The sequence below is a fragment of the Meles meles genome, chromosome 21 (genome assembly GCF_922984935.1).
Source record: "Meles meles chromosome 21, mMelMel3.1 paternal haplotype, whole genome shotgun sequence".
Classification (NCBI taxonomy): domain Eukaryota; kingdom Metazoa; phylum Chordata; class Mammalia; order Carnivora; family Mustelidae; genus Meles; species Meles meles.
Genome location: NC_060086.1, coordinates 10888840 through 10908517, shown reverse-complemented (window position 1 = coordinate 10908517; position 19678 = coordinate 10888840). Strand labels below are relative to the sequence as shown.

The 19678-nt window shown below is 44.5% G+C and overlaps 1 protein-coding gene across 1 annotated transcript; it reads right to left on the bottom strand.

Moving 5' to 3' along the window:
- Window positions 1-633: 633 nt before the first annotated feature.
- On the bottom strand, window positions 634-19445 carry KPNA7 (karyopherin subunit alpha 7). The gene is made up of 10 exons (XM_045994156.1): window positions 19380-19445; window positions 18265-18393; window positions 14568-14650; window positions 13827-14095; window positions 12139-12221; window positions 9707-9970; window positions 8091-8324; window positions 6422-6604; window positions 2833-2979; window positions 634-747 (listed from the first exon to the last, which is right to left on the bottom strand). The coding sequence occupies exons 1-10, from the start codon at window positions 19443-19445 to the stop codon at window positions 634-636; spliced, it is 1572 nt and encodes a 523-aa protein (XP_045850112.1).
- Between the last annotated feature and the right edge of the window lie 233 nt (window positions 19446-19678).

The window sequence follows — 19678 nt, the reverse complement described above, 5'->3', positions numbered from 1 at the left end:
ATGAAAGGTTTGTGAGAACATGAATGTTCTTCCAGCAGTATTTTAGATGGACTCCCACCCAGCTTTCCTCCTCACTTGTCTAGGACCAGCAAACACCTGCTCTGGGCACGACATTTTGGTGGGATCCTTCCGCACCACAAAAGAACGTAATTTGTATTATTTGAGTATAGAGGTGGCTCAAGTCCAATCCTCCTTAAAGCATAATCCCACATGCATCACAACGCTGCCTAGGATCATTTTCCTACATCCTTCCCACCCTCCTCTCACTCTCCTTTTGACTATCGTCCACACAGCTTTCCCTGAAGAATGTTCTGTATTAGCAGGCATTCCATGACAATGGAAAGGGGAGAGAAATATAAGAATGGTGGGTTAAACCAAGTCTACAAAGCTGAAATTTGTCTAACTAGCTGTAGACCATTCTACTGTTTTCAGGGTTCTTCCTTTAAGATCCTTAAAGGCAACCACTAAACCACACATTCTTAGAAAAAGAATTCTAAGTGACTTTAAGACATAAGCAGTTTAACGGCAGTTTTGATAGATGGAAGTGAATGTGTTGAAAATTTTATTAACATTTAGTTTAAAATGCTTTACACCTGTGCCATGCCAAGACATAGAAGGTTCTTAAGTTCCCTGTTAGGGTTTGCTCCTTGGTTTAGGAATCAGGGGGCCTTGATATTTTTTTGTGAAGCCGTTTAAGAATTCATGATCTTGGTCCAGGGCTGGTAATATTGCGCCACTTTCTTCTCCCTTCAGGGAAGAAGAGACACTATTATACCTGCACGCACTCAGCCTACTACTGCTGCACTGTTGACTCTTCAACATGTTCCGTGGATTAGCAATTCAGCCTCAAGTCTCCCTCAGAGGAGAGGAGCACAGAAATATTTCTCAGGCTGGATCTTCAATGGGAGTTTGTGTGTGTGGTAAAACATAGATACCAGAAACTTGCCATCTCTAACCATTGGCTCAGTAGCATTAAGTATGTCCACATTGATGGGCAGTTACCACCATCCATCTGCAGAAGCTCTGTACCTATTAAATACTAGCTCCCCCTTTCCTTCTCTCCCCCAGCTTCTGGCACCCATCATTCTGCTGTAGGTCTGTCTGAGTTGGACCCTTCTAGATCTCTGATGTAAGTGAAAGCACTCAGTATTTGTATTCTTGTCTGGCTTATTTGTAAGTGCAGTTTTGATGCACAGAACAGTGCCCTTATGGTGATTAGGGACACAGCATATGGATCTGTTACTTCCAAATCAGAAGTCTTTAGCCTGGGCCATTGGAGGAGTCCTAGAGATCCGAACCTCCTTTAAGAGATGGGTCTCCTAATTCCAAGATGTTCGTAGGAGCCTTAACCCAGAAGCTGCTGACTGCTGTTCTGGGTCCTCTCTGCTTAGAGAGCATCCTCTTGGTCCCAAACCAGTATAGGCAACACACCACCAACATGGTCCCATTTATTGTATGGCTCCGGATTTTGCTGATTCAAGTTTGATGTCTAATGGGGTGCCACCCCAGCCTCCTGGCCACTTAAGAACTTTGAGCTTACTGTCTTCCTATGAAAAATATCTAATATAAATGTAACTCAAAACCACAATGAGATACCACTTCACACCCATGAGGATGGCTATGATTAAGAAAAGAAAAAAAAAAAAAAGGCAAGTACTGGCAAGGATATTGAAAACTGGGAACCCTCCCGCGTTGCTGGTGAGAATATAAAATGGTGCATTCACTATGGGTAACGGTATTGTGGTTCCTCAAAAATTAAAAATAGTACTATCCTGCGACCCAACAATCCCATTTCTGTATATACACCCAAAAGAACTGAAAGCAGGAATTCGAACAGATATTTGTACAACCATTTTCATAGCAACATTATTCATTATGGTCAAAAGAACAGTTCAAGTGAGTATCTATGACGAATGGATCAACAATGTCATATCCACACAATGGCATATTACTCAACCGAAAATATAAAGGAAATTCTGGCACCTGCTGCAACATGGATGACCCTTGTGGGCATTGTGCTGAGTAAAATGAACTAATCCCAAAAGAACAAATGCTATAGGATTCTACTTATGTGGGGTACTTAGAGTAGTCAAATTCACAGAGACAGAAGTTAAATGGTGGTTGCCAGGGCGTGGGGGTGGGTAGAGGAAGGATGGGGTTAGTATTTAAGGGGGACAGAGCTTCATTTTGCAAAGATGGGTAAGTTCTAGAGATGATGCTGGTGAGGTCTACCTAGCAATGGGAAAGTACTCAAGGACCCTGAACCGTGCACTCAAAAGTGGTTAAAATGGTACACTTTTATGTTGCACATTACAATAAAAAGTGGTTTAAAGAAGTGTCTAATGCTAGCTGGTCATTATTCCCTGCTTCTGCAGAGAAGTTAGAAGCCCTGTGTACAGTTTATCCCGAACCCCATCTTCTGGGAAGAGACAAAATGTGTTAAGTAGCAAAATGCTTTTCAAAAGTTGGGCCTGCTTTAGTTGTGTTTCTCAGCAAAGAAAAAACAAACACCTCAGCATCATATCCCCTCCCTTCCTCCATCCATCTGCCCGTCCCCATCAAAAGAAGCAAGTAGGGGGGTAAAAAAGAGAATAAAATCCTAAACCAGAGACAACAGGACAAGCTTTTATGGGCCTAGAATGGTCTTCCAGGAGCCAGGAAGCTGTCATTCAAAGGCGGCCCATTCAACACAGATGGGAGAGAAACTCAGAGCTAAGTCACGAGAGAAGCCGTGTCCGGTCGCCCACCTCAAAGAGCAGAATGGGCACCTGCCCAGTCATCGCGGGCGTGCCAGGAGGCATGGGCACTCCTTTCCCCTCTGAAGTCGCTTACCTCAGAAAAATGGTTCTCGATAATGTTCAAAGCCGTCAGGGCAACCTGCGGGTTCTCATGAAGTTGCAAAGCCTCAATTTTATCAATGCCGCCCATTTCTTCGATCAGAAGACACAGGTTTTCCTTCTCTGAAAGCTGCTCTGCTGCCTGTGGGCATATAAAGAAAAGCAAAACTCTGGGCAGAATCCCTTCAGAGGGGAACTTCACCACTGTGGAGTCAGACCAAAGGCTCCTGTTCCAGAATGGCAGCCACAGTTTAACTGTGCCCTCATGAAGATGGCAGGATCGGGGTGTCTGGCTGGCTCAGTTAAGCATCCAACTCTGGATTTTGGCCCAGGTCATGATCCCAGCGTTGTGAGATCGAGCTCCCTGCTGGGCTCCATGCTGGGCATGGAGCGTGCTTAAGATTCTCTCTTTCCTTCTCCCTCTCGCCCTCCCCCTCTCTTAAAAACAAACAAACAAAAAAAAACCTACTTCAGGATCTTTCTCCCCTTTTAGGTGTTTATAATATATGTATTTAGGTTATATTAATATTTAGGTTATTAGTATTTATATTAGTATTAGTATATAATTATTTATATTTATTTTATTTTTAAATTTATTTTTATTATTTTATTTATTTATTATTTTTATTATTTTATTTATTTTTATTTATTTATACTAACTAATTAGTATATATAAATATTAGTATTTAGGTTATATTAATTGCACAAAATACAATTTTGGCCAAGTATGCTGCCCTCCGTAAATACATTGCTATTACTATTTAATAGATATCTCCCTTCTAATTAATGGTAATTGTTTAAAACACAGTTTGAAAAGATGTTCAAGTAATGCTATTTAAATGCAGGTGTCTGGCCCTGCCCTCGCTGGAAAGCCTTGAGAGGTAAGACTGAGGGGATGCTTAGTAACACCATGGCAAATAACCAAGTCCCTAGAAACAACATGAGTGGATTTAATCCAATGTAGATCATTGGATTTATCATCTAGTGCTATTCCTTCACTCAAACATTTGTACATGTGCCCTGGGCGAGGCCTTCAGAACTAGAGATCAAGATGTGATTTAGAAAAGGCCTTTTCATAACTCACATTCTTGGGGCAGACAGGTAAGTAATTGTTGCAGTACAGAAAGCAGAATATAGTAGATGATTGGTGGTTTAAGTTACAGAAGATGTGCATAAAAGGCTTGGAAAGTAACACACATTCTTTAAAAAAAAAAATAAAGAGATTTATTTATTTGACACAAAGAGAGAGGGATCACAGGTAGGCAGAGAGAGAGGGGGAAGCAGGCTCCCTGCTGAGCAGAGAGCTCCATGCAGGGCTCAATCCCAGAACCCCAGAATCATGACCTGAGCTGAAGGCAGAGGCTTAACTCACTGAGCCACCCAGGTGCCCCAATGAAAGTAACACACATTCTTGATGAACAGGGCTGTGCCAGGGTCAACCATAGGATAATCATGGCATTCCCCAAACAAGGAGGGACAAGGACAAAGACATGAAGGAATATATGTCGCATATTAGGAAAAGAGGGAGTAATTCAGCTCAACAGCCTATTTGGGGGAATTGAAGAGAAATAAAGAAAAGGCTTTGGTGGCAACTCTTGAAGGACTCTGCTCTCTATTTCGTGAGCAGTAATAAGAAAACCTCTTGTGGTTCAAATTAAACATGATTTAGTCCACACTGTCTACCTGATCAGAGTTTGCACTGTGTGTCTAAATCCTGACATACTCTTTCCTGGCCACAGGTCCAAAATGAGGTTTTTGGCTCTGAAAAAAGAAACCGAGGCAGAACAAATGTGCTAGGTTAGCCTTAGAAAGAATGCTGGAGAGTGTAGGATGACCAAGAGTGGTCAGAGCTCTGGAGAAGGAGTTTGGATGTCGACACCACAGCAAATGGCCCCAAAGTCACTTCAAAGAACTTTATACTCTGCTGCCGATTTGAGACTCTCTCCTACCTCATCCTCCTAACCTGCTATTTCAGTGCCTCTTGCTGGTCTACCAGATGTGGTTTTCCCAGACTCTCCCAAGGAAAAAAATCCCAAACATTTAGTTCAAATGAAACAGATGAAGTTAAATTTCTATAGCCCACAAGTGTGCTTTCACAAATGTGTGATGTCGTTATGTCCAACCTTGTCTGCGGGTGGGCCAAGTCTCTCCTCTTCATCTGTGTGATTTGCTCAGTCTTAGTGTCTAATTGGGTGCTGTTTCAGATCCGTTCCTGACTCAGGTCAGTTCTTTCCAAGACAGTAACATGAAAAGGATGCTTAAAGTGAGCTTTTAAAAGGAGTCCCCTGGTGTTACTTTGAAATTTTTCCAGCAGCTTAGTTGCATATAAAAGGACCTTAAACAGATGAATATAGCCAGCCTTCAAGATGGCCTCAGATGCCCCCTTCCTCCTGGTACTGAACACCCTTGTATAGTTTCCTCTGATGTTGAGTGGGGCTGATCTGTGTAACCAATTGGATGTTGTTGAAATGACTTCCAAGGCGAGGTCATAAAAGCCACTGGGGCATCCACCTTGCTTTCCTAGATCACTTGTTCCAGAGGAAGCCAGCCGCCATGATGTGAAGACACACAAAGGGCCCTACGAAGAGGTCCATGTAGGGACAATAACTTTCCAGGCATGTGAGGGAGTCATGTTGGAAGATGACCTTCCAGCCTCCATCAAGTCTTCAGATGAGACTGCAGCCCCAGATGACACCCCGAACCTCATAAGAGACCCTGAGCCAGAACCTTCCAGCTTAGCTGCCCCCAGATTCCTAACCCCAGACACTAGGTGAGATAATATTTGTTCTAGACCACCAGGGAGTAAATCAAGTATGCAGCAATATAGAACTGACACACGGTTCATGAACATAGGCTTTCTGTCGAAATAAAACTCTTCGAGACCTCTAATTCAAGTCTTTCTAGTCAGTTTCAAGATCTATTCCTGCTAACTTCTTGCTGGTCTTTTGAGTGTATCCTATGTTTTAGCCTTCTAAAGAGCTAGCCATGTGGTTCACGGACTGCTTTCCCCTGCTTTGAACCTTTGATTGGTTTTTCCATTTCACTTAGAGTCAGCGGAGTTCTCCTACACCTTATGTTATCTGGATGCTCTGAGCCTAACCTACCACCTTCTATCCATTCCCTCCCACTCATCCTTGAGTGCTCTTCCTCAGATATCCACACAACTCACTTCACTCTTCTCAGGGCTTAGCATAAATGCTCTTCCTGAGACAAGTTTCTCCTGCTGACTGCATATGAGGGATTCTCTCCCCACTCTGAGCCATCAGCGACGGCCCTTTCAGCCTCTAAACTCTCAACTCTTGTGTCTGGTTCCCTCTCCATTAATACATAAGCTCAATCAGAGAGAGGATGTTGTTCTGTTGTATGCTGAGCATCTGAAATGATGCTGGGCACACAGTCGCCCCTTTGAAAAATGAAGAGGGACCTTCTTTGAAAATTCTCTTGTTTAGGTTACCCATAGGATATTTGGCCAGGAGGGGGTGAAGGAGTGGAAAGAGAATCCACATGAGAGTTTTAAGAATCAAATTAAACACCTTAAATTTGGAGACTGCTATTTAAAAACCAACCTGCTTAGAACAGCTCACCTGGAGGATAAAAGAGAGAACATCAAGGATGATTTTAACAATTTTGGTGTCTTGGATGGTAAGCAGATTCACCAGTGGTTCCAGGACACCAGAGTGAACAAGGTAGATCAACTGGTCTATGGTGCCTCCAGTTGTCAAGTTAGCCACGGTCCAAACAGCCTCTTTCTGGACTTTAAATTCTCCCTGCCGAAAGAGAACATTTAGATTCTTTATAGGTCCTAAGGAACTTAAATACAGTGATGCTAACTTAGTTCAATTTGTAAGTAGGCTGGGGACAGCCAGGACAGTCTGTGCAATTTACATGGACCACCTCAGCAACCTGCCTCTAGTTCCTGAGCAGAAGACAGCATCTTCGAGAAGCCCAGAAGCAGGCAGGCAGACTCCCATGGGGCCTTAGAAGAAGGTTCTAAGTTTGAAGTAGACTTACTTCCTTAAGTTACAGGTTATAGGAAAAATAGGCATTATGCTTGAAATTTTAGGTTATAGTGACCTAGGTTAACATTTCTGGTCTTTCTGTCATGGGAAACTATGGATGAAAAGCTCCCTAGCTATAAAGCTGAGTACACAGAAGCGATCTCAGGGACTGAGCCAGCCCAGAGGTGACAGAGGAAGGCCACTGAAACATCTCTCAATGTATCCCTTGCATTTATAAGAAACACTTTGCCCAGACATATGGGAGTCATTTATTGTAGAACCTTCTATCCCCAGGCTGGAGTTATTCCCATTTTATGGTTGGGGAAAAACTGTGACTTCGGCTTAAAAACACAAAACCAAAAACATATCGATAATCAAAACACCATACGGCTCCAAGCCAGTTGTAGTTCAAAAGGCAGTTTGAAATAAGAGTCCTCCTTGACACGTGATTGGATGTTCTGTTTAGAATATGGACAGACTCACGGACGCACACGGGATAGGAAGCATCCGAGGGATTGGGTTGAGCCCCTGATTTGAGTGGGGCAGCTGGGAACCCACCATCCAACCTGAGGGCAGGCGTCCCACAGCAGCTTCTCCTTCCCACCCTACTCCACCGGCCTCCCTGCTCCCTATAAGACTGAACCACCCCTGGCTGGTGTCACATGTACATGATTTAAACAGAACTCATCCATCCAAAGGTGACCAAAAGAAATGCTGACACATAGTAGCTGTCCCAGGGAAGGGAAGTAGGAATCAGGAGGAAGAAGGAAGCCTTACTGTATTTACACATTGTATCTGGATTTTCAGTGTCTATTCCCACTCTCATCGATGTCATTTTTTTTTAACGCTGAAAAGGCCACTTTCTTCGGTGTATCATATCACCATAACCTGATAGGTTTTTCCTCCTAAAACAAAACACCCCCCCCCATCTTTTGGCAAGTAGAATGGATGGTACATTCTTTTAACACTAAAGATAAGCCAATATTTACCAGCTCAAGATTTTCCTGACTGTTAGAGCTGTGGGGATCACCTTTCCGTGGAACAATGCCTATTTAGTCTCCTAAATCTTTTACTGGTTATCCCAAACAGGATGCCTCTTCCTTTTTCTAGGGCAAGTTAGGAAACTAAGGTTTCCTCGCTCTGTTGGGATCTCAATTGATTTGCTTCTTAGCCTGCCTCTGAATTCCTGAAGGAGTTGAACACGGGGCTGATTGGAAAATAGCCTTTTGTCGTGGACACAGAGGGCACCACTCACATTTTTTAGCAGAGCCACCAAGGGAGGCAGCATGCCGCAAGCAATCAGCCGCTGGATGTGCTGGCAAGGCCCTGCAGCCACGTTGCTCAAGGCCCAAGTTGCCTCCTTCTGGATGGAGGACTTGGGGTGCATCAGGAGCTGGGGCAGCACGTTCAACATGCCCGCGTCGATGGCCACCTGGGTCTGGTGATCTGTTCCCGTGACGATGTTCCCCATAGTGCGGAGGGAGGGGGTCTGGAAGAACAAGGCTACAAGTACAACCAAGCATTGCAAATTTCTGGGAACAGAAGGGGACAATCACACCAGGCTCTGCGCGTTCCCAAGTATTCTTCATGCTAGATTCATGGCACTCTGGAAACCCAGGAATAATTATTAAATCCTTGATCCCTGTTAATTCAGCACATCCATGGTCATTTGCATAATTTAAAGGTACTTGCTAGCCTCTCAATAGTTCCAGCTCATGTGAGATAGAGGCCAAGGGATGCCTTTATTAAGAAATCATGCTGCCCCTTTTCGTATCCTTGTGGTGGGAAAAAAAAAATCGCTACATTGATTACAGGGTTTATAATGTGATAACTTCTACCGAGTTTGTCTTTAGTACCAATGTCAAGTTTCTGTTGTGTATTTAATTGGAGCTAATGAGATCCCAACGGCATTTTTTTTTTAAATGTATTCACAAACTCCCTCTCAACTCCAAAGGTCCCCAGGAGGAGTCTGCAGTTGGGCTCAAGATACCCATCCCCTGAGGGCTGACTGTGCATGTTTTTTGGTTCGTGTGCACTGTAGTGACTGCCCCCATGCAGACGGTTCTAGAGTTTTCCTAGCCTTTTATGCTGGGTATCTGCTATTTCAGTGAGAGGTGAAGTAGTGCTACAGGCCAATCACAGCCTCGGCAGGACAGCTCCAAATGAGCCCTATACCCCCCAGGACTACCAGCTTCTTCTAGATATTCTTATACCCTCCCTCTCCCCTATACTATCCTCAAACTAACCTTGACGTCCAAGGAATACTATGCAAATTTAGGCATAGATGATCACTAAGGCTGCATAAATATTCAGCATAGGCCACAGAAGTCAAAACCAACTTGATGTTGGTTTCCTTGTTTCATTTTACCTATACTGAAGTAGACTAACAAACTGGGGAAAGGATAAGAGGGAATTTTTTTTAGTACTTGAGTAAGAAATTCAAATGTTACAATGAGTTTTATGTTAATACACATGCCTGGGCGCACACACACACACACACACACACACGCTGTATTAGCCAACTTGTTAACATCCATATGCACCGACCCCTAGAAGGAAAGGCCACAAAAGAACAGTTTACTGGGTAGAGGGATTATTTTAATTTGGTGCCTGTCTAGATTTGCTAGTTGTCAGATTAAGACAGAGTAAGTTATTTAACATCCACTAGGACTTTGGGTCAAAACAGATTCAAGTCTTTGGCTAGGGAGTAGCAGAGACCTGGGAAATGTAGACAACAAGCTTTGTTCTAGACAAAGTATGAGACCCGAATGTGGAAGACCAGGGCTGGGAGAGGTCTCGTTCAAGGGAGTATGACTCACACATTCTCCTGTGAAGGCCCAGACAGAGACAGACGGGACTGGGGACATTTACCAAGACATTGAGCTCCGAGCTGCTCATGAGCTGGACCAGCCTGGGCAGGACCCCCGTGTTGACCACTTGGCCAATGCGCTCGTTGGAGCCATCAGTGAGGTAGGACAGGGCCCAGCAGGTGTCCGAAAGAACTTCGCTATCTTGGTGCTGCAGGAGGTGGGACAGGACAGGCAACATCTGCTTCACGGCTTTCACGGAAGGGTAAGGGTTCTTGTTTCGGCATAAGTTGGACAAGGTCCACGTGATGTTCCGCAGAAACGTGATCTGTAACAAGGAGACTGCTTCCAGCATCGGGTGCAAAGGAGGAAAAATGCCAGTGGCTTATGTCCTTCCCATCCCTGACCAATACTATTGACAAGCATGATGCAAAGCATTTGAGCTTCACGCAGAATCTGTTCTCGATCGCAATGCATGCTAGGAAGACTGAGAATGAGGTTCAGGTTTCATACTCAAATGTTAGGTGGAGGTTTCCTTGTATTCTTCAAAAAAGTTCCTCCCGCCTTGACTCAGTTGATGACCTAATCCATTTTTCATTGACGAAACAAAGGTGAAGCAGAAGTTACTTGGTCTGCCCATCGGTCAGTCACTTTACTGACATAGGGTAACCACATTCTTGATCTTTGTTGGAGGGTCAGTCCTCCTACCCCGCATCTGGATCCCACTTTTGCCCTTGAAGATTATATCCCCATGATCACTTCTCTCCCCCCACCCGCCACCCCTCCCACACTCTGGGACCCTCCACCTCTCGAGCCATCTTCCTGCTTCTATTTTTCCAGAGTCCAGCCTCCAGGATCATCGCTATTCACTGTCTACCTTGCAGCTTCCATTTGTTCCTCTACCCTTTCTAGTCTGATTTATTTCTGCCCCTACTTCTTTGCATTGAGTGATGAAATCAGCTTCTTCCAAGCTACCAAATCCAACAGCTGTTTTTTCAGTCCTAAAGTTACTGCTCCTCTCAGCCATCTTTAGTACCCCTCTTGGAAAAGCTCTTCTTGACACCTATGACACCAAACCTGTATTTCTCTTGCCAAACTTCTCAGTCATTTGGGCAGACTCTGACTTCTGATTGTCCGAGCCCTCGAGACTTTGTCCCAGGCTCTACTCTAGGTCAGAGGTTGGCAAACTTTTTCTCCAGGAGGTCAGAGAATAAACACATCCAGCTTTATGGGCCATAGGGTCTCTGTTGCAACTAGTCCTCTCTGCCCTTGTAACATTACAAAAGCCACAGGCAGCATGGGTCTAAATAAATGGCAATGGCTGTGGTCCAATAAAACTTTATTTACAAAGCAAGCAGCTGGCCCCACTCTAGTTGATCCTGCCCAGCTAGATGGCGGATACGCGCATAGTCATCGGGATCTGCATTATCCATCCACCTGACATTGCTGCGGTGTGCCTCTTACTCGCTTCAACTTGTTATGTTTAACTAACGCTGATTCCTTTTTCCCTCCATCTTCCCCATTTCTCCAGGAGAACAACCTAACGTGAAACCAGAGGGCATTCTTCCTTCTTCCTATCCCCCGTGTCCAGTATTGTGGCATCCCAGCTCCCTCTGATCTCACTTTATCAGTAGCCAAAAGGGTCTTTCCAACTATCAGATCACTTCACTTCCTGCTTGCCTCTGCCAGCAAGTGGGTGTCTAAGTCCTTCATCCCACTTGTCATCTTGCTCTGTTCTTTCCTTGCAAACTCCCTGGTCGTGCCAGCCTCTTACTGGTCCTACCATGTCAGGTTATCTCCCACCTTGAGGGATGGGTATTTCCTGGGATTTTAGAAGCTACCTTACCTTCATTTTTGTTTGGGGAAAATCTAGAACCAACATTCATCCAGCGGGGTTCCCTGTTGTTGCCACATCAGTCAACTTGGACTCTAAGGTTCGAACCTAGACCCAGTACCTAGGAGCAGAACTGGTGATCCATTAACTCTTGTCTGTGCCCCTTGAATGGAGAGCTTAGTCATCTACTTTTGCAGGATTGAAATCTTAGAAAAACTTTAATGGACCTCTTCCAATGTCCCCTGAAGAAAAATTAGCGCTATAGGCCCTTGGGGCCAAATGAGAATCCATCTCTGCCCAATGTGATATTCAGTCCTAGGTCTTACTTCTTTTTTTTTTTTTTTTTAAGATTTTATTTATTTATTTGACAGAGAGAGATCACAAGTAGGCAGAGAGGCAGGCAGAGGAGTGAGAGGGAAGCAGGCTCCCTTCAGAGCAGAGAGCCTGACGTGGGACTCGATCCCAGGACTCTGAGATCATGACCTGAGCCGAAGGCAGCGGCTTAAACCACTGAGCCACCCAGGCGCCCCCCTAGGTCTTACTTCTAACTGCTGTCGTAAGGGGCAAGGCAGCAACCTCATGACCTAGCATTGACTTGAAAGTACTCCCCCAATTTCAGAAACTTGTTACCTAGTTAGTTTTTCTACTTTAAAGATGCTTACGGGTATAGATGATGAAACGAGGGCCAGCAGATATGGAATGGCATTGCTCGAGATAACGAGGTCTCTGAATTCTGGGCCATCACCTACAAATAGATAAAAATGTGACATTCAGGGGACACCTGGGTGGCTCAGTCAGTTAAGTGTCTGCCTTCAGCTCAGGATATGATCCTGGAGTCCCAGGATGGAGCCCCTGGATTTAGCGTCACCTCGGGCTCCCAGCTCAGCGGGGAGTCGACTTCTACCTCTGCCCTTTACCCTGCTCGTGGTCTCTTGCTTGCTCACTCTCTTTCTCTCCAAGAAATAAAATCTTAAAAAAAAAATTTTTTTTTAAAGAATGTGACATTCAAATCGGGAGCAAAAGGAATCCTGAGCTAAGTGGCTACTTTTCTGAAACCCTGGATAAAGGGTGAGAAGCCAAAACACATCCCCGGGCTAGACAAGTACATAGCATAGCCATGAACTAGATCCTGGGTCTCCATCATGTCGTTTGGGTAGACAGGCCAGACGGGAGGAGCAGACACCACACAGCAGCAGTCTGGGGACACATGAAGGAGTCAACCAATGGGCCCAGGAAGTGCCCTTGAGACTCTAAATGCTGGTGGCACTTCACAACACAGATCTCAGGAAGATGAAGGCTATTGCAGGCCAAATTGTCTTTACAGGAAACTTTGGCATGGGGTGGAATCTTCCAAATGCAGCTTAGAATCTAGCCTGGGAGGTGGGTCAATGCTAGCTACCTGCTGTCTGCTTCTCAGGTGAGAAAACTGATTTGAGACCTTAGCAGTCTCCATTTTTAATTCTTCAACCACCAAGGCAAGGCATAGGTTACTTTAAACCACCCAATTTTGCCTGTTCTTTACTGAACCAAGCAAAACGAGGGACAAAGTCTCTGTAATAGGTGCTTCCTTTCTGCAAGCATTTAACAAGCAAACTTATTTTATATTCTGTGTTTGCTAATCCCAGTATCTGAAGTCCTTGGAGGTCTAATCATACTGTTTGTTTCTGCTGACTCAGTCATGGTGGATTGTTGATTCTCTGAACTTGAAACTGCTAATATTTGGCTGATCATAATTTATCAAAATCCTGAGGGGCCCAATTGAGTTCATATGCCCCCAGGAGCTTTGTATTTATTTTCAGCCAGGGATCCTGGAGCTTCCAAGCCTACAGCACTAACTCTTCATTTTTTGCTTTCCTGGACCACGTAGGGAATACAGCATCAAGCCCCAAATTCATGAGGCCATATTAGGGTTGTCTTTACAGGACAGACTTTAACTCCACACTGAGCAAACACTTTTCTGGTCTGTTCCCTTGGCAACTTTTGCCGGAGGTAGAATTCTTTCAGGCTCCTGGGTGATGCAAGAGTCTGTCCTAAGTACTGCACAGGTCAAAGGCTTGTCTTTGGTTCATGAAGCCATTAAGACCTGAGGCTGTAGGACTCCGGTATTGACAAATGTCACCAGGCAGCCAGTAGCTTCGGTACACACTGCATTATCTATCTGGTCATCACTTTAATTTAGAGTCGGACTCTGAACCTGACTCTGGATTTTGGAAAAGCCTGCCATACTCTTCCCAGCGTTTCTAGATATTTATAGTGAGAATATCAAATCTTTATGCTACACAAAGAACTCCCATAGCATGCCAGACAGCTGCCCACTGGTTTCCTCCCCACCCTGAGGAAAGAGTCTCACCTGCGATATTACCAAGAGCCCACACCGCCTGTTCGCACACAGTCATGTGGGGGGAAGACAGGAGCTCAACCAAAGGTGGGATGGCCCCACCTTCCACAACAGCTTGAGTCTGCTCCGAAGTCCCGGAAGCGATGTTGGTCAGAGCCCAGGCTGCCTCAAACTGCAAGCAGGGGTGAGGCGACAACTTCAGGAACTCCACCAGCCTGGGAATGAGCCCTGCTTCAACAATCAATTTTAGAGGAGGGTTCTTTTCTTGGGACAGCATTTTCCTTTGCAACGAAAAGAGAGGGAGGGAATATATATATCTATACATATATATATATACACACACACACACATATGACAAGTCATGTGAGGCTGATATTAAGAATCTCCTTTATAAACATTCCTGGCATTCCTAGCTATCAAATGAGACTAACATCTGGACCAGAGCTCCTTAATATTCTCAAGTCCAACCTATAGCACTTTGCAGTGACAAAGCAACATTTTTCCCTTTAGGTATTATCTATGAGCAGAGATTCCTATAGAGGCCAATTTAAATTAAGCAATTCATCTCTGACAACGCTTGCATATCTTAAGTTGTTCTCAAGGACAGTGGAGAGAAACGATTTAGTCTTGCTTTTGAGTGGACTTGCCTCTTACATCGTGCGGGCATTTTGCCAGTGCCACGAAACCAAATAGGCCACCGGAGCTCATTTCTAGCTAGGAATCTATAAACCACAGAAGTCTGTTTGGCAGTACCTGGCTGCCTGGGTGGCCTGGAAACATAGGTCTGGATCTGAGGCGTTCACGCCACTGATTATTTCTTGCAGGGTGAGGCTGACCTGCAAGGAGAGACACATTCAGGTCAGAGTCTCTGCCCACAGGAACCATGAAGGTCATCTAGTCCAGCCATCTGTCTGATTAGAACAGGCTGGCTTGGACAGTATGTCCCAACCTGCACATTGGTCTTCATTAGGGGAGAGAAGAACACTTGGTGGTCTTATAGGTCTCATGGATCTGTGGGACACTCCCCATATTCTGGGGAAGGGGTAATTCCTATCATCACTTGGATCCCCAGCACCTTTTCATCCCATGCAGTAAGAACATGTTAGGGATGACCAGCAAAAATGGCAGAGGAAGGACCTCCCAAACTTGTCTCCTCCATAAAAACAAGAAAACCTACACAAGTAGATCAACCTTCCAAACTCTAGAAATGGACCAAAGGCTTGTAGCCATTTGTTTTCTTTGAGCCAAAAAGATTGTTCAAGAAAAACAGCTAATCTCAGCAAGAAGGATTCTAGGGGAAAAAGTGTATCGACATATGAACGGGATTATACATCATGACCAATTAGAATTTAATCCAGGAGGGCAAGGGCTGTTCAACATATGAACATCAGTATAGTAGGTCATAGTAATAGGCTATAGGGGGGAAAGCACACAATCGTCTCAGAAAATTCAGGATAAGCATTTGACAAAATGCAGGCACGCTTCTGTGAAAATAAACATTCAGCAAGCTGGAAATAAAAGGCAATTTCCTCAACCTGATAAAGCCATCTAATAAAACCCCCAACAGCTAGCTCCATACTTAATGGTAAAAGACGGAAAGTTTCGCCTTCAGATCAAGAACAAGACAAGGATGTCCACTCTTGTTATTCAACGTCATATTGGAAGTTCTAGACAGATTAATTAGGTAATTAATCTGAAAAGAAGTCATCCAGATTGGAAAAAGAAATAAAATTATTGCTATTGGCAAAATTCTAGAACTTGTATAAGGAAGATTAAGGAATCCCCCCCTCACACACACAAAAAATAGAGGTTCAGGAGGTTTCAGGATTAACATATGAAAATCACTTGTGTTGCTATATACTAGCAATGAACAATCTAAAGTTGAAATTAAGAAAATAATTTTATTTTCAGTGACATCAAAAAGAATAAAATACTTGGGAACAAATTTAACAAAACTACGTGACTTATATGCTGAAACTACAAGAAAAATTAGAGGGTATCTAATAAATTAAAAAATACCCATGATCATGAATTAGAAGACTTAACATTGTCAAGATGGGAATACTCTTAGAAACTGATCTATAGATACGGTGTAATCGCCAATAAAATCCGAGTTATCTTTACAGAAGAAATTGACAAATTGGTTCTAAAATTCATATGGAAATGCAAGAGATCCCAAATAGCCAAAATAATCTTGAAAAAGAAGATTATTCTTGGTGGAAGACACTTCCCAATTTCAAAACCTACTACAAAGCAATCAAGTCTGTGTTGTGCTGACATAGGAGAAACATATTGATCAATGGAAAAGAACCCAGAGTCCACAAATAAACTCTCACATTTATGGTCAATTGATGTTAGACAAGGGTTTTAAGACCATTCAGTGGGAGAGAGGATGACCTTATGATGCTGGGACAACAAGGTATCCACATGCAAGACAATGAAGTTGGACCCCTACTCACACCATTTACAAAAATTGACTCAAAATGGATAAAAAGGTCTAAACATAAGAGCTAAAACCATTAAACTCTGAGAAGGAAACTTAGACATAAATCTTTGTGATCTTAGAGCACTCAAAGGAGTCTTAAATAGGATACCTAAATCACAAGCGACCAAAGACAAAAGTAGACAAATTGAGCAGTTACAAAATTTAAAGCTTCCATGCTCCAAGGATTCTACCAAGAAAATAAAAAGACAATTCACAGAATAAGAGGAAATATTTGCAAATCATATATCTGGTAAGGGTCTAGTCTCCAGAGTAGACAGTATAAAGAACTCTTACAACTCAACGATACAACAAATTACTCAAGTTTCAAAATCAACAAAGCGCTTGAAAGGACATTTCTCCAAAGAGATCTACAAATAGCCAATAAGCACATCAAAAAATTATCATCAATCGTTAGGAAAACATATCAAAATTGTAACCCTATAGCCCTTTGAACCCACTAAATGGCTATAATCCAAAAGCAGACAACAACAAGCGTTGGCAAGAAGGTCAGAATGTACAAAGGTACAGCTACTTTGGAAAATAGCCTGGCTACCTATTTGTTTCCTATTGTTACTGTAAAAATCACCACAAATTTAGTGGCTTCATACAAGATATTCTCTTACAGTTCTGGAGGTCAGAGACTCATGATTGGTTTCACTGGACTAAAGGCAGGTCTGTCTCCTCCTGGAGGCTCTAAGGGAAGAATTGGTCTCCTTCCTTTGATCAGCTTCTGCTGGGGCCACCTCCGTTCCTTGGCTTGTGACCCTCTCCTTCCATCTTCAAAGCACAACATGTTAATCTCTGCTTCTGTGGTCCTCCCACCTTCTGCTCTAACTTGTCCTTCATCCTTATAATAAGGACTGATGTGATTACACCGGGGCCTGATGCGGAACTCGATCTTGGGACTCCAGGATCATGACCCAAGCCAATGGCAGTTGCTTAACCAACTGAGCCCCCCAGGAGTCCCCATATGATGAAGTATTAATCCGCTATAAAAGGGATGAAGTACTGGGGCGCTTGGGTGGCTCAGTGGGTTAAAGCCTCTGCTTTCAGCTCAGGTCATGATCCCAGGGTCCTGAGATCGAGCCCCACATCGGGCTCTCTGCTCAGCGGGGAACCTGCCTCCCTTCCTCTCTCTGCCTGCCTCTCTGCCTACTTGTGATCTCTGCCTACTTGTGATCTCTGTCTGTCAAATAAATAAATAAAATCTAAGAAAAAAGAAAAAGGGATTAAGTACCAACGCATGTTACAACATGGACAAACGTCGAAAACATTACACTGAGTGAAAAAGCACATATGGCAACTTAGAGATTGTGTACAACCATTCTGTTTGATGACAACTAGCGCATCATTAGACCCACTTGCCAGACTGTCCCGTAAGAGTCCTGACCCCAGTCAGGTGCAATGATGCACATGGATGGTTAGGTGGGACCCAGAGGGTGGCAGATCACAAAAGGCATGTAGATACAAGGCTACTAGAGTCAAAGAAGAGAAAGCCCCCCATCAGGGCATTCCAGAAAAGATCTGCAAAGACAGTGTTGGCCTGCAAGTCAACCCAGAACTTGCGGTGAGGGAGGCTGGGGTGGATGGAGAATGGAAGATAGAGGACAGCATTCAGGTCCCAGACAAGACTTTATGTTTAGCCACTGGATTCTCCTGAGAAAGAACTTCTGTAACCCCTCATTTCCTATTTGGGACCAAGGGGTAGCAAGTGCATTTCCATGAGAAGCAGCACCTTGTGTACTGCTCAGAACACAGATCTCAGATCAGTCACAAACCTAACAGCCTTCAGCTTTCCAAAACCCACCAGCTCAGCTCAAGTCATCATCTCTCCACCCCTCTCCGCAAAGACCCTCCATTAGAGCTTGCAAGTGCTGAATCTATTACACATTTTCCAGCCAGAGAAACTTCCTAAGTGTGTATTTCACATACACAACTGTCCTGACCACCACATTCCCAACATACCCCTTTGGTTAGCTGTCCAGAAGCTGGTTCAGGGGAGAAATTGGTGATATTTCTTCTCTTTAAGGCCTGCTCATCTTTCTTGGCCTTGCGGAGTTCCAGGCTGACTGCCATGCGTTGTTGCCGCCGGATCTAGTGAGGAAAAGAAAGAACTGGAGCCCTTAGAGAGCAGGGAAGTCAGGTTCTCACTACATTTCGCTTTTAGCACTCACTTCAAAGTGTCGGATGTCACTTTTACAGATACAACAGGCTGGAAGTGTTAAGATCACACAGTAAATAGTCTCAGCATGGCCTACCTCTTCCACTTTCTCCTACTATACCATGTCCCCAAAAATCGTCAACCTTCTTCCCAAAGTGAGGGAAGCCTACCTATAGTCTTGGCAGGCCAGGACACTCTCAGCTGTAGAGCCGTGTGAGTAAAGCATCCCATCGCCCCAAGTCTGAGCCCATTCTCCCCAGCGCTGATTAGTCCCTGAGGAGCAGGGCTGGGCCTCTCAAATGCAGGGATCCAGGCAGGGCTGGGGTCTATGAAGTCTAGGAAGACATGCCCCACATGACACTGACCATTTCCATCATTAGAAATCCATCTACAGGTCCTTCAAGCCTTGATTCAGTCCAGTCCCGGGGGTTTTACTTGGATGCCAGACTGAGGGAGGTTGCAATTAAAAACAAAACAAAATAATACCCTTTCTTCCTGGATCAGAAGAAACTCAGACATTATTAGCATCAAGAATCCTGGGGGAAACGATCTCTTCTTTAGATCTCTATTTTGCTATATTTGCTTTGTCATCCCCGTGTCCTGATCCTTCACTCCATTTTTTTTTTTTTAAGAAGGGGAGTGTGCATGTGTTTGAGCATACATGCTCCTGAGCAGGGGAAGGGCAGAAGAGGGCGGAAGAGAGGGAGAGACTCTCAAGCAGGGTCCATCCTCCGTGCAGAGCCACTGGGGCTCACTATCACCACCCTGAGATCACATCCTGAGCCAAAATCAAGAGTTGGACGCTAAACCGACTGCACCACCCAGGCGCCCCCAACCCCACCCCACTCTGCTGCACTTCAACCATGAGACTTTCACTGCACTGCTCCTCCATAGACGGAAGCGGTGGCTCGGTACTCACAGACGCATCTTTGCCTCGGTACTTAAATTTTCTCAGCCTCCCCTCCGGAGCGTCTAAAGTTGGCATATTGACGGGAAGCAGTAATCCGCCTGCAGGTAAGACAGTTGCCGGGAGACTGTCAGGGTCCGGCATGCAGGTGCCTATGTCACAGCTGTCCTTGCCATAAGCCCTGGAAGGTTTCACAGTGGGTGGGCGAGCCGGACGCGAGAAGTCAGCTTCCGGAGGCATCACCACACTGACTCAAGAGGCAACGAGCACCATGGGAACCAGAGGAGACCAGCCCTGGGCTGCAGGAGTGC